The sequence below is a fragment of the Sinocyclocheilus anshuiensis genome, unplaced genomic scaffold (genome assembly GCF_001515605.1).
Source record: "Sinocyclocheilus anshuiensis isolate Anshui unplaced genomic scaffold, SAMN03320099.WGS_v1.1 scaffold1239, whole genome shotgun sequence".
NCBI classification, from domain to species: Eukaryota; Metazoa; Chordata; class Actinopteri; order Cypriniformes; family Cyprinidae; genus Sinocyclocheilus; species Sinocyclocheilus anshuiensis.
The window spans coordinates 386649-400522 of NW_015540949.1; the positions used below are offsets into that span (position 1 = coordinate 386649).

The 13874-nt window shown below is 37.5% G+C and overlaps 1 protein-coding gene across 1 annotated transcript; it reads left to right on the forward strand.

Annotated features, from left to right (window-relative positions):
* The first annotated feature begins 703 nt into the window (after positions 1–703).
* Positions 704–11902, forward strand: LOC107689855 (leucine-rich repeat and immunoglobulin-like domain-containing nogo receptor-interacting protein 1). Its single transcript, XM_016488025.1, has 3 exons — positions 704–1088; positions 8702–8820; positions 9686–11902. Exon 3 carries the CDS (start codon positions 9698–9700, stop codon positions 11510–11512), a length of 1815 nt encoding a protein of 604 aa, XP_016343511.1. The 5' UTR covers positions 704–1088; positions 8702–8820; positions 9686–9697; the 3' UTR covers positions 11513–11902.
* Positions 11903–13874: the final 1972 nt, after the last annotated feature.

Consider the following 13874-nt stretch of genomic DNA (forward strand, 5'->3'; position numbering starts at 1 on the left):
TGTGTGTATATATATATATATATATATATATATATATATATATATTACACAACGACAATGTAATCTTATTGCAAATTTATTTACAGATGTATTGTATTTACTAGTATTGTAATACATAAGAGTAACAATTAGGTTATTATCAATATATTATATTTTATTAGGTATAGGCTACAAGTATAAGAATCGAATATTATTCATGTGGAAATGGGCATAGGCTACCCATAATTCCCTATGTGCATTGTCTTTTAGTTGATGTTTAGGCCTGTAGCGTGAGATTTTTAATAAAATTTTTATGGCTGATTCTATGCCATTCCGTAACTCGTTTAATGTTGTCACCGTATTATTAAGATAAAGTTGACAGCCAGCAACATCCTTTTACCTTAAATTAAAAAAAAATTTAATCTTAGTTTTGTGTAGGCATGCTGTTCTCTTTTCGACAAATACTATGCAATTAAAACCTATGCAAATACTATGCAATTAACATTTTTGTTTACCACAAAAAGTCACATTTAGTTTAACACTGTGAGTCTTATCGTATAAATCGACTGAAGCAAACATGTGTCCTATGAGATGTTTTCTACCATCTACAAGCCACGAGTCTCACTCAGGCAACCATCTGCTGTTTTACCTAAATCCGGAGATTTGGCCAAGCCGCGCAAATATCTGTCATTCTCTCAGAGTGCCCTCACGAGGTGTTATCCTTCATCAGCTCTGCTGAATAGACTAGTAAACACCGATCTGCTCTCTAAAACCGCTGGGGTTGGGATGTTCACTCGTACAGAAACGGGCCGGTGGGAGCTGGAAGTTAGAGGAGCGAGTGCAGAGGAGCGTCAGTGCGGAGAACAGCCAACCTAAATTAAGGTTACAATTATCCTACTAGACCCTGGAGGGATGTGTCGTAGACAGAAGGAATTAATGAAGGAGCAAAGCGATTAAAAACATTCGGGTCTTGTCTCAAGACATGCTCGTCGTCTTTCTGAGCACGATGTTAGAGGACATTGTGCAGAAGTGAGGAACTGCAAACCGAGATGGACAGAGACTTGGAGAGCTATGATATCGCTGCCATGCAGATATCGTGAGGGAAGCGGGTGAGTTCCGCTTTGTGTTTTTTGTTGCGATACTTTATGCAGGCTATATTTAAAACAATGTTTGTTTGGAGTTCTTCAGGGTTACGACTAATTTGGAAGTAACTAATTTTGTCACAACCAGACGTGGGTGGCAAAACATGTTGTATATTAAATTATTCTAAGCTAAAAACAAACAAACAAACAAACAACAAAAAAACAGACAATAAAGTTGACGGCTTTTCTTATACAGTTGTAATCAAAATAATTTTATTTACGTTGGTTTCCAATGTAGAAGTGATATTGTAGAAGGCATATTTACGTTTTCAGTTTGAATGTTTTCTTACGTTTGTTTCTTTTATAAACTTTTAAAAATATAAAAATAATTTGCCTAAAAATATCAGCTATGTTTGTAAAACTGGAGTAGGAAAGCATTGATTTAACCAGATAGATAGATAGATAGATAGATGGATGGATGGATGGATGGATGGATTTATTGACTCATTCATTGAGTTTCATTGATTGATAGACTAATTGCCAGAGCATGGATTAGACTCGCTGACTCTAGATAGATAGATAGATAGATAGATAGAATTAGATAGATGATAGACCGATTTGTTGGTTGATTCATTCATTTTAATTGATTGATAGATAGACAGACTAATTAAAGCATTGATTAGAGTCATTGACTCTTGATAGATAGATAGATAGATAGATAGATAGATTGATTGATTGATAGATCTGTTGCATTGTTTATTAAAGCCCACTTAACAGGGCCAGATCAGTCCTATGAGGCACATAACTTTGATAGCCTTTCTTTTATAGATAGATAGATAGATAGATAGATAGATTGATTGATTGATAGATCTGTTGCATTGTTTATTAAAGCCCACTTAACAGGGCCAGATCAGTCCTATGAGGCACATAACTTTGATAGCCTTTCTTTTAGGAATCAAATATACAACTAAAAATAGTAGTCGGGACCTCAGTGGTCACTGTGCGCACCAGGTGTGTTCGGCTTTCTGTCTCAGGTCACACGGTCACTGAGGCTTTTGAGACGCCTGGCAGTCATAGATGTCTTAATTAGCATTAATCAATCTGTGCAAGTTCTCTTTAATGAGATTTCAAACAGCATCCCGCACCGCAAGTGATGTGCAGCACAGCAAATTCCCGTCGCACCCCGCGTGAGCCAGCGCTAAAGGAGCGCAAGCTTTGGGGCCGGTCCAGATGAGCACTTTAATCAGAAGAGTTGTAATGCACAGCAGGGCCTGATTTATCACTGGTTGATGGGGCGGAGTGGTAAAAGCACTTACTTGATCACTGGTTTGTTTTGCTTGGTCACTCGACATTCTCATCACGCCCTCATATGTATCGGCATGTGATTTATGAGGTCTGCCGCTATGAGGTCATTTTGGAGCAGGGTTTAATATCACTGAACAGGTGCAGATGCCCTGTTTTAAACATTTTTGCCTTTTTAATAAACCACAGCAGGACTAAATTTGCGATTTGGGGCCCGATAAGTCTGCCTCACATTGTGAGCATCATCCTGGTTCTTTGTGTAATCCTGCTGCCCTAAAACTGACCTATTTAAGACTGCTTAAACACTGAACTATCCAGGGCACCATATGACCCTGCTAATGGGTGTCCTGTATTACAACACGCAACCAGATGCAGAGGTCTCCCTGGCGAAATTTCCCAATAGACCAGACCTATCTTTTAACTAAGCAATAGCTGTTTTTCGTGTAAGGACGTTTCATTTGAGAGCTGGATCTGTGACCCTGGATGGGAGGCAATCTGTCAGCATGACTGGGTTGCAACCTCAATTGATGGATTAAAATCAATGGACGTCTAATACATACATGGGTGAAGCAGATTCTGTGCTTTTCACAGATGACATATGAGCCTAAACCACATCCATATGTGTGACCTCTCCACAATCACACTAAAAATCAATGGACTCAGACTTGATTTATACTCTCTTCTTCAAGAAAAGTGCATAACTGGAATGAAATCTGAATCTGGGCCTTCACAAACAAATTATCTCTGTCCCACCAGCATGTTTACTGTATTGCAGATGCTTTTGCTGCTGAATGATTCACAGGTTTATATTATACAGCGTATATGCAAATGTTTGTCATCCGTTGTCCAAAAAAATGCCTAAAATTAACAATGAACTTGTGCAATGACCCAGTTACATTAATGCCTTCAGTTTAGCCTGAGGTGACCTTACTTGCGTGTCCTTGAAAAGTTCTTTTGAAGTTAGTTTAAAACACTGATACACATATGTGTGCTGCCTTCTGGCATGCAGTAGGAACATGTGAGATGATCTCATGTTCATTTTTTTCCACACATATTTTCCTTTTGCATTATATTTGATTATCTTTGGGTTACACAATGTACATGCACTGACTAAAGTGACCAGCACAAAGCTGAATTATCATAATCTGTCCTTCAGACTGTTGTGATCTAAACCCAGCGTGACCTCTCTCAGCTGCTCCACATAATCATGAAAAACAAAGAAGCATGAACATTCATATTTGCTTGTTTGAGTAAAATAAACACAACATATACAATATATTAGATACCATTTTATGTGACCAATACCTACAGCACTTATTTGTTTAATACATTTTTTACTAAGTTTTATTTCTGCTTTCTGCCGCAAAACTAAATAATTCATACAACAGTAGCACGTTTGAGTTTGCTTCTTCATCAGAACAGATTTAGCATTAGATCACATGCTCACCAATGGATCCTCTGCAGTGAATGGGTGCCGTCAGAATGAGAGTTCAAACAGCTGATAAAAACATCACAATAATCCACAAATACTCCACATGATCCAGTCCATCAATTAATGTCTTGTGAAGTGAAAAAGCTGTCTTTATAATAAACAAATCCATCAAGACATTTTTATCTACAAACTTCTGGCTAAAATAAGTCCTCTATCCATATTATTGCTTTCTCCAGTAAAAAAGTTGTCTTGTCTGAATTAGGGGAGAAATATGCACACATCAAACTCTGTTTCAAGCACTGTTTGAAAACAGTTCTAAACAAATATGATGGTGGATTTTGATGTGAGAGTACAACAGGGGAATGTACTTCTTTACTATAAGAAGCATTATTATGGATTGTGGATTTGGCCTGAGGGTACATTTTCAACAAATTTTCTTTAAGATAATAATTTTGATGTTATGGCTGGTAACAGATAAATGTCCAATATTAAAAATCCAATACTGTTTTGTTTTAATAAATAAATACTAAAAACTGAAATCAATCATTTTAAATGCTACAAGTGAATTTAGGCATCACAAAATTATAATGCACAGCATAAAAAATAGATATTAATTTTCTGATTTGCTAAAGATATAATTTAAACATTTTATAAAATTAGTAATACCGCTAGATGACAGCAAGGACAATCTAAATGTAAAAACAAATGCACATTTAAATATTTAATATTTACCAAAAAAAAAAAAACTCAGTCGATAACCATAACTTAATCAATAATTTAATAATTAATTTAGTACTGAACAATGTTGTTTGCTGTCGATTCCCAGGGAATGCATAAGCTGATATTAAAAGCATGAAGTGTCTGCAAAATGGGCAAACCCACTGCCACAAAACACATTTTATTACAGCCTGAAGTGTTTACAGTACAAACTGATTGTTACAGGCCTGTAGCCACCCTTGTCAGATTATCTTCCTCTCACACTCCTTTAGACTAAAGCAGCAAAATCAGTCACACATCAACTGGAGCTGAGACTATAAATGCTTGTATTATATGGTACACATGCAGGCACACAACAGAGATGCTTTTAAACCATCCTTGTGGCTTTCAGCAAAAAGCGGATTACAGAAGGATGAGCAGAAGCATCTTGTAAATTCACTGTGGGCTTGAAATACAAACACTTTGAGGAAGCATCTGTGGTTTGTGCATCCAAGTGTGAACCTGCACCTTCTCTGTTATATTTATTTTTTCGTTGTCCGGGCAAGCTCGAAGGGAACAAATACTCCATGTCCAGAAGATCTGTCATCATCTCCCATTGCTAAACAACACCTGTTTCAGAAAGCTTTTAATACTTGCGTTCATTCACATGGCTGCATTCTGTGGCGGGGATGGAGGGCCAGGAGCCATAAACAGCCTCTTTCTCACTCAGTTGCAATTGTTGCTGTGAAGAATTAATGTGAGGAATTCTAATTGGAAATTGGAGAGTGGCTCTGGGCAGTTTTCACCCGGCTGGGACGAGAATAGCATGGGCTCCGAGAGACAGGTGAAGTACATTCCCTGGATGCACTTAGAGGTTAGAGATCACACTAAATATGCAGGTCAGAGACCTCTGATATCGTCACTGAAGAGTTCCTGCGATTTTAGACACAGTTAATGTAAGATCAGCCAAAATAAGGATAAAAATAAAATCTCTTGTGGGTTTGGCTGGCATTTTGTGAATATCCTCTAATGTTAAATATTAATTTCAAAACGTCTGGATTCCCTCATCTGTTTGCTGGGCACGTCCCTCTCCTGACCTTTTCGCACAAAAATACACAGCTAAAACTCAATAGTACTTCTTTTAGCACGGTTATAAGCCCATTGCACGCCTGGAGTCAGTGAAGTGCAAATTGGAGTCAGACTGCAGAGGCTTTAAGTGTTGTGGTTTTCTAATGGAGTCAGGGGAACAGCTACAGCAGCAGAGGAAAGGTTTTGCTCCCCTGTTTATAGTACCTGGCAAAGGTCCATGTCATTTACTGTAACCTAATGAAGCCTGTCTGACTCTGATGAGTTTTGATTGTTGACGTGAAAGTATGAAAGTCAGGCCCAATATGAGAAAACAACACAATATGTGTGTTCAGCTTAGTGAAGGCCAGCTAACTGTGATGACAGTGCATCAGATCGACAAGGGCACACTCAGTGTTTGGCAGAGTGTTGTTTGTTAGATAAGAGCATTGCCAAAGCTGGTATGTAGACAGTCGCGGTAGCTGATTATGCAAAAGTTTTACTAAGAGGCATCTTCTTGAGTTTGGGCCACAAATTTGGTCATTTAAATTTTGACAGTGTTAATGAAAAAAATCTATATATATAAATATATTTTTGTGGTTTAAAATATTTTTATGTGTATACATTTTGTATTATATTATTTTATATTTCAGTAAAAGACCACAAAACCAGTCATAAGTAGCACATGTATATTTGTAGCAATAGCCAAAAATACATTGTATGGGTCAAAATTATCGATTTTTCTTGTATGCCAAAAAATCATTAGGTTATTAAGTAAAGATAAATTTCCTACAGTAAATATATAAAAACTTAATTTTTGATTAGTAATATATATATATATATATATAGTGTTTTCATATATATATTCATTTCTTTGTATATTATATTTTTATATGAATATATAGAATATATGCAATATACACACAATTCAAACCACATAGTATAGAGAGAAAAGAAGAAAAGAGAGAACAGGAAAAATAAATAAAAATAAAAAGTATGTAAAAAATGTACAGAACAAGAAAATTTCACTTTAATTTCACTTTATTTGATTGCATCCACAAAGTCAGCTGTTAATTTGTTTCAACCTTGAAATAATGACATCAAATTCACTTAGACTATATTTTCTTGCTGTCATTAATAACAATCGAGATGAGCTTAGTTGTCATACAGTGTGTAAAGGCAAGCAGCAAGACACAGGACATGAGTTTCGTCACCTCCATGTCCAGATCTCGTACACCTGCTGCACTGTCTTTCACAAGTCGACAGAGAGGGATTTGCAACTTTAATTTGTGTAAGCCAGGCTCTCTGCTGTGTGGAAAACCAATATGGTGTCAAAACAGCCAAGCCAGGATTGACTCTCTCTCTCCTTTCGCTAGATACAGCATTATGAGTCAGCTTATTTGGCCAGTATAAGGCCTTTGTGTAGAGACAGGGGACGACACTGGACTCGGGGGAAACAAGTCACCCTCATTTTAAGTGGTTTCAGCAGGAACAAGTTCAAAATAGAAGCTTTGTGTGTAAACAGGAGATGTGAGAAACCCAGACCCATGTGAATAAGCTATAATAAGCAAGCAAGCAGTGGGAGAGGTGTAATGCAGGACTGCATTAATAGAGATAATTTGTCACGACAAGGTAGGAGTTTATACCCATTTTGTTTCATTCATTAAAGGACTACTGGAAATGTTTACAAATTCAATGTAAACTTATGATTTATTAAGCAATTTAACTTCAATTTAGGTAGTTTTTTTTAAGTATTACAAAACAGGTCTGCTAATGTGATAATTTAGAGATGCATCTTCTAATAAAAAAAGTGTTTTCACATGGTTTGCGGTTTTTGTTTTATCCTGATATTGTTTTTGTAATCACTGCTACTTTCTAATGTTTTATTTCAAGCTCAGTTTTGTGCTTAATTTAACTGTTTTTTTAATTGTCACCATTACTGAGGTTTATGTGTGAAGTGTTGAGGCTGTTTACCTATAATAATAAATGAAAGCAAAACATCTTTATGATGCAAAATGTTAGGAATAAGAAGGAAACAGACTTTCAGAGGCGAGCAATAAATAAAAACTGTGTGTGATAATGATAAATGAATAAATGATTCCTGTGCTGCTCATTGACTTCAGCAGATGCAGGAGACATTTACCATTCAGTGAACGAACAAATCTAAATAGACTAAATAGCTGAGGACACTTGTTGAAAGAACGAATCTCAATCCATCGCATTACAAGTTCAGTGCAAGTTGTGTAAGGTTATATTGCTGTAATAGTTCATTTTTTTAGTGCAGTTTTACTCTTGATTCAGTGCATGTATGTTAAGATCTTAATCTTGATTCAGTGTATGCTGAATTAATTTATATGGAAGTCAGTTTCTGCATACATAGATAAATGATAAGTTTTCATATCACAATTCAGACTTTTCCTGAGAATTCTGACTTTACATTATGCAGTTCTGTTTTTTTTCTGCTACAGAATAAAAAATAAAGGTAATTGTGATTTTATATCTCACAAAATTTTCTTCTGAGAATTTCAAGTTAATATCTTGTCTCAGAATAGTGAGAAAAAAAGTCAGAAATGTGTATATAGAGTCACAAGTACCTTTGATATTTTTTATTCTGTGGTGGAAACAGGATTCCATGCATGTATTAGTGAGCAGTCCAGTGTTGTGTTGTGTTCTGTTGAATGTCTGATGTCATTTGGCACAGCTCTGTCCATTAAACTGAACGTCTGTCCATGCTGGGTGGGTAATTCCTAATTTGTGTCCAGGCCTGTGCACCTGCACCCTGTGACATGAGGCTAAGCTGGACTGTAGTGAAAGTGCCCTGCACACCTGTCTTCTCACAGATGCTCAGATGCTCTAGAGCAGTAGAAAGGGAAATAAGCGTGTTACTGTGCAGCTGTCACATGTCTCGTCATTTTTATTTACCTAATGACGGCGCATTCAAATGACAGTCTCACACCCAAACAGGTCTAGAACATTCCACTGTCGTCCTTCATCAGAAATGGATGAAAAGCTGTTTTACAACTTCCGCTGTGTCTGGATCAGTCAGTCTGTCTAAAAGCAGAGGATTAAAGAGATTGTTAGCACAAATCATCATAACACAGTATCAATCATTTTTTGCTGATTCTTCTCTTCTCTCTGGCTTTAGGTTTTTGGAAGTGTGACGTCTAAATGTGACTAAATGCATCTTCAACAACCACTGAGCCCAACATAGATACCAACCTGAAAACATCTGGTTATGAGAACTGGCACCACAAAAGTCCCTTGGTAAGTAGTCCATTGGTAAAAAATAGTGAGGAAAGCTTGTCTTCTGATTTAATCATTTAACATCTATAACTCTTGAAAATGCTTCTTGTATATGCAGATTAATACCTACATTTTAGTACAGTTCCATTGATTGATCAAGATGCATTTGGGTCAATGGCAAAACCCACTTTTTTTTTGTTCATATCTATTAATGTATTCACAAATACATAATTGCAAAAGCATCTCATACATACAATGACTAAAAGTAACATCTTCTATGAGAAGCATGTTTTTATTTTCTGCATTAAAGTTCATTTTGATATTTTGGAGGAAATTAAGCCAGAAATATCAAACTGTCCTGACATAACTAATGAAAAGAAAACCTTTAGTAGTCTGGCATTAATTCTTAGAAAAAATATTTTAAAAACTGCGTCTCTACCTCTCTAAATATTAAAAATATACTTTGTAACTTTGTGAAATATTTTAAAACTTAAAAAATGCACCCACATGTAGATTGTAAATTCAAACTTTTCTCAAAAATAACATACAAGTTTTTCCAAAACCAACAAGATTACATTTCTAAGAATTTCCCTTTTTTAAAAACCAGCATATGCTGGTTAGGTATGTTTTGAAGCATGGCAGCTGGTTTGAGCTGCTTTAAGCTGGTCCTTAGTTGGTCCTGACCTGGTTATAAGCTGGTTATGAGCTGGTTCTGAGCAGGAGCTAGTTACTTAGGACCAGCTTAAACCAACTCATGACCAGCTACCATGCTTCAAAACATACCTAACCAGCATATGCTGTTTTTTTCAACAGGGTTTATATTGAATTTTTTAAAGATTTTTCCTCATATTTGACACATCGTTAACCATTTTTTTATTTTTTGCAGGAAGGAGGTAAGATGTTCATGGATCTGTGTGGCCGGCGGGGCGCATGGACAGTCCTGCTGTTGTGGTGCATAAACCTATCGGCTGCAGACCTCACCTGCCCGCAAAAATGCACTTGTTACCTTGACACTTTGGAGGTCAACTGCTCCTCAAGACACCTGACAGGTGTGCCTGAGGGGTTACCAAACAATGCCAAATGCTTAGATCTTTCAAGAAACCAGCTGAAAACGCTGGCCAGGCGTCAGTTCTCCAGCCTGTCAAAGCTAGAGGACCTGGACCTAAGTGAGAATATAATCTCTATGATTGAGGTGGAAACATTTCAGGGGCTAAAGAACCTGCGATACTTGAGGATTAAGAACAACCGTCTTAAGATCCTCCCGGTTGGTGTCTTCTCTGGTCTCTCCAACCTTCGACGTCTGGATATCAGCGAGAATGAGATCCTGGTTTTTCTGGATTACACATTTCGGGACATGATTAATCTACAGCAGCTTGATGCAGGAGAAAATGACCTGGTGTTTATCTCGCAACGGGCATTTGTTGGGCTTCAGACGCTGAAGGAGTTGAATGTGGACCGCAGTAATTTGACCTCCATCCCCACAGAGGCTCTGTCGCAACTTCAGAGCTTGACTAAGCTGCGTCTGCGCAAGCTGACCATAAGCGTCCTGCCCAACAATGCCTTTCGCCGACTGCACCAGCTGCGCACCTTGCAGATCCTCCACTGGCCTTCTCTCGAGATGCTAAATAGCAACAGCTTGGTAGGCCTGAACCTTACCACCTTAATTTTAAGCAACTGCAACCTCAGCGCCGTACCTTATGCTGCGCTGCGTCCTCTCACCTACCTGCAGTACCTTGACTTGTCCTACAACCCCATCACCTCCATACAGGCCAACCTTCTTGGGGAGCTTCTGCGGCTCCAAGAGTTGCACCTGGTAGGTGGGAACCTGCTACGTATTGAGCCGGGTGCCTTCAGGGGTCTGGTCCACTTTCGTCTGCTCAATGTGTCCTCGAATCGCCTGTTCACATTGGAAGAAAGCGTCTTCCACTCCGTAGGGAACTTGCAGACACTGAGGCTGGACAGAAACCCATTGGCTTGCGACTGCAGGTTACTCTGGGTCATGCGACGACGGCGGCGGCTGGATTTCGATGGCCGCCAACCCACCTGTTCGCCTCTAAATCAGCACAAGAAGGCTTTTCGTGACTTTTCAGAAGCTGATCTCCCGGTTATATTTACTTGCAGACAAGCGCAGATTCTGAACCGCCAGCAGCAGGATTTGAGTGTTGTGGAGGGCATGAGCGTATGGTTTGACTGCAAAGCAGACGGCTATCCGTCGCCTTCTATTACTTGGCTGTCAGCCCAGCAGACTGCACTTAGCTCTGTCGGGAGAGTACGAGTGCTTGCTAATGGGAGCTTGGAGGTGCGTTACACCCAAGTACAGGACAGTGGAACGTATCTATGTACTGCATCTAATGCAGCAGGCAACGACAGCATCTCTGTGAGTCTGCAAGTGGAGGGGCTTCCACAAAACCGCACAGCGTCATATTTCTCAGACGAGGGATGGATGGAAACTTCATTACCTCCTTCTACCAACTCCTCCGCACGGGTGTCAAGTCCTTACCCGTTTGATGCGAAAACCCTCATCATTGCTACCACCATGGGATTTCTCTCTTTCCTCAGCTCTGTGGCGATCTGCTTTGTGTTTATGTTCTTCTGGAGTCAGAGCAAAGGTCAGATAAAACACACTGCCACTATAGACTTTGTGCCACGATCATCCATGGGTGGAGGTGGAGATGGTGGGGACACTGGGAGATTCACAATGAAGCTTATTTGAGCTGAAATAGAGAAGTCATGGTCATGGTTACAATTAGTTGAGCCTTTAAAACTGTAGTAACTCTTATAGTGGAGCAACTGCTCATTCATAATGCAGCTTGCCAACACAACTAGGTACGAAGCCTTATTATAACATAACAAGTCTGACTGACAACAATGTAAATAGGTATAGTAACTCAACTTTAAAAAATAATAATAATCTCATTCATATTTTGCCGGCCTGATTGACATTAATGTACTGTAAGTAGGTATAGTAACTTAACATTTTATTATTATAACACTTTAGTGGCGAAGTAAGGTAGCCAATATATCAAACCGGTGATAAATTCTGTAATATTGCTAAGCAATGCCAAAGTCTGAAGATGAACAAAAATAGAATAATAATAAACACTCTTATTGTCTGATAGTAATAATTCATATTCAAAAATATAATATTTGTATATATATATATATATATACTGTATATATATATATATATATATATGAAGTGTGTAAAGAAATTATTTGAATAATATTCTACTATTAAATAATTAAATAACTGTTGGATATTATTGTGGTGTGTCCTTGATTTGGTGTGTTATTGCTTGATTTTTTTTAGGCTCACAGCTCTTAGTATAATGAATAAAATCTCTTCCTTTGAGAGGGTTCTGTTACAGTTAGCCTTTAGAGATATTCATTTCACTGCCAAATTAAACCAGAGCAGGCCATGCGATGATGCATCTGACAACTGTTACAATGCATTTTTAGATATTGTAACTTTTTGTTGCACAAATATATAACCCATAGAACTATGTATGTTGCTATAGGAGTCTTAACAGCCTATAAACGTTATTGTAGTTTGTAGCATTACAACAGAAAATAAGTAAAGTAATACGTTTTTAAAAAGTGAAGGATTTTAAATGGATAAGTTAATGATTGAAATGCATTATCATATTGTGTGTGATATTGTACATTACAGCTGTTATTCTTATAGGTTGCGGTAAAATTACAAACATTTTGCAGGGTCATTCAGAAATGTCTTTTGTGACTTTTTTTTAACAACATCAAGTGAAATGGCTATGCACAAATGTCATGACAACACATGTTTATTTACCTAAGATGCTTTGCAATTTATGTAATGTATATAAGTTATATTTCCACATTTCGATGTTTTTGCTAATGCATTTGTAAGTTATCATGTTTTGCATTGGATTATTAAAGACTATGCAAGTCTGCTTGTTCAGAAAACCATCTCGTCTTGCTATCTTTACTCCATAGTGTTCCATTTTAAACCTCCTCATTAAAAATTCAAGTTAATTTCTAGGTAAAATTAATTTCTGAGTCCTCCTGGAAGTCTGAACAATTTGCAGGGTTCATTAATACAGTTGACAGCTGTAATTTTAAATGACATTGTGATCATACCTCTTTGTTACTCTGGTGTATGCAGTATAAAATAGTCCAGATGTAAGCTCCATCTGTTTCATCAATGCAGCACCTATAACCTTGAGTGCCTGCAGTTTTTCTTTAGCTCATCTGATTGTGGAGGATAAATGACATGAGATGTAACGGTGGTGTCAAGAGAGAGAAATCTGCATAATTATCTGCATCAGTCACTGTCTTGTTTGTTAAACAGAGAAATAATTTCCCCCTGCTGCCTCTCATCTGATTACCTACGATTTAGGTTTGATATTACAGTATTTATGCCGTTTTTTCCGTGTAATAACAAAGTGAAATTGATCTGTCAAGTCAAGTCACCTTTATTTATATAGCGCTTTTAACAATACAGATTGTGTCAAAGCAACTGAACAGCATTAATTAGGAAAATAATGTGTCAATAATGCAAAATGACAATAGTAAACACTAATTTTTCAGTTAAAGACAGTTCATCATTGAATTCAGTGATGTCAACATCCAGCTCAGTTTAAATAGTATCTTTGCAATCAAGATCTTTCGCGCGCAGAATTGTGGCAGAAATGTAAGCCCATACAGAGAGACATAAATGAGACAATGGCCTGTACGTTTGCAAGTTTGCACAATTTAAAAGCTTTGAAACTGAAATATATCAGTTTAACCACACATCATTTGAAAATACTTATGATAAATGTTGGATAAAAGTTTTTTTGTCAAATAATCTACACTGAATGAGGAAGTGGCAAAGTTAAGTATCTTTTCAGGCCCACTCTTGCACTGATGCACTGAGCACAGTAAGTATCTGAGCTTCAGCAGTATTGATGAGTTTGAAGAACAGGACAATAACATGGGCAAGATGCAGAGTGAGCTGATCCTAAATGCTGATTCTGTCAAAATCAAAATCAGAGTATTGGCAAGACCTGACAAAGCAAAATGAACAGCACACCGAAGAAAATTTATATATATTTATATAT

Bases quoted from the DNA above. Each gene is read 5' to 3' on its own strand.
- LOC107689855 (XM_016488025.1), top strand. From the start codon at position 9,698: ATGTTCATGGATCTGTGTGGCCGGCGGGGCGCATGGACAGTCCTGCTG.